Consider the following 1,166-nt stretch of genomic DNA (forward strand, 5'->3'; position numbering starts at 1 on the left):
TTCCCAGTATGTACTTTCCTGCATTTCTTGTTTGCAAGTTAGCCATAAACGAAACAAAACAATTTGTGCTCTGTTGGATGGGATTTACTTGTCATTTTTCGTCGCGATGGTTTCCTGAACTTAGGATTAAGGTGTAAGGAGGAGTTTTCAGTTCATAATAATAGAGCACACCAATTTAAGTTCAAGGGTAAACAGTTGTTGTCTCTGAGAGTACTTACATTTTTTTGCAAAACATGTGCAAAACGAACGGAGTGTAGTCACTGCTAACGACATATGAAGGAAGCTGAAACTGCCCACTCTTGCCTAGTACCACATCTTTACGGGTCTGGGACATATTCAAATGTGTAGGACGGGGTCAATGCCATGGGCACTTTGAGACAGCAACGAAGCATCCATGCAGTAGACAAGTGGTGGGTGGTTGCTTGCCTCTAAAAAGTAATCAAAGGAAAATCAGTTCTGTTTCTCAATTGGAGTTCCCCTTTACATTTTCCAGTTTGTTTAAAGGCAACGATTTCCCGTACAGCTTTGCCAATCGCTAGACTGTAAATACAAGCTCGATTCGTGGCTGTAACTGATGTGGCACAACTACTGTTGCATTATCAGGAAGATGAGATTGATTTCAATGGAGTTTTTATATAGCATTACGAGACTTCCTTGAAGCCGAAAGTTGATATAATGCACTAACAGAATACATATATTTAACATTAAGAAGGTACATGGGCTACTATCATGGGCCTAGGGCCAGCCTACATAGCGTGGTAGAATGATTAAATCAAAAGTTAAATGTGGTTCCTCACAAAATTGGATGTCAACCGTAGCATTACCTGTATGTAGATGGGTGGAGAGATTTTATTTTATTTTAGGTTTCCCCTTTTTTCTCTGCCAAACGTTTGGATTTGTTAGTTTAAAATAAACTAGAACGCAAGATGCATTGCTAAAACTCAAAAAATTACCCTAACTAAACAAAAAATGCATAGTACTTAAGCATGAACATTTCGTCATTGTGCACAATGTAACGCATAATACGGCAGCTATTTTGCTAAGAGTGCTATAATATTAAACACGGCTTATGGAATGGCCTTATTTTACTAAATTATACGAGTATTTGTTTGACTACATCGTAGAGTTCCCCTCTTACCACCGCGCATCGCGTAAAGTTGTGTTCC

At 38.8% G+C, this 1,166-nt stretch overlaps 1 protein-coding gene across 1 annotated transcript in view; it reads right to left on the bottom strand. All coding sequences in view use genetic code 11, as the record gives it.

Annotated features, from left to right (window-relative positions):
- The window catches only part of EGR_11144 (hypothetical protein), a gene marked incomplete at both ends in the record, with an annotated part of 5,995 nt that overhangs the window by 3,278 nt on the left and 1,551 nt on the right, over positions 1–1,166 (bottom strand). The window contains one exon of the mRNA XM_024500391.1: positions 219–325. Within this exon, the coding sequence (XP_024345194.1) occupies positions 219–325 (107 nt within the window). The remainder of the gene's footprint in view (positions 1–218; positions 326–1,166) is intronic.

This window comes from Echinococcus granulosus (genome assembly GCF_000524195.1).
Source record: "Echinococcus granulosus chromosome Unknown EG_S00414, whole genome shotgun sequence".
Classification (NCBI taxonomy): Eukaryota; Metazoa; Platyhelminthes; class Cestoda; order Cyclophyllidea; family Taeniidae; genus Echinococcus; species Echinococcus granulosus.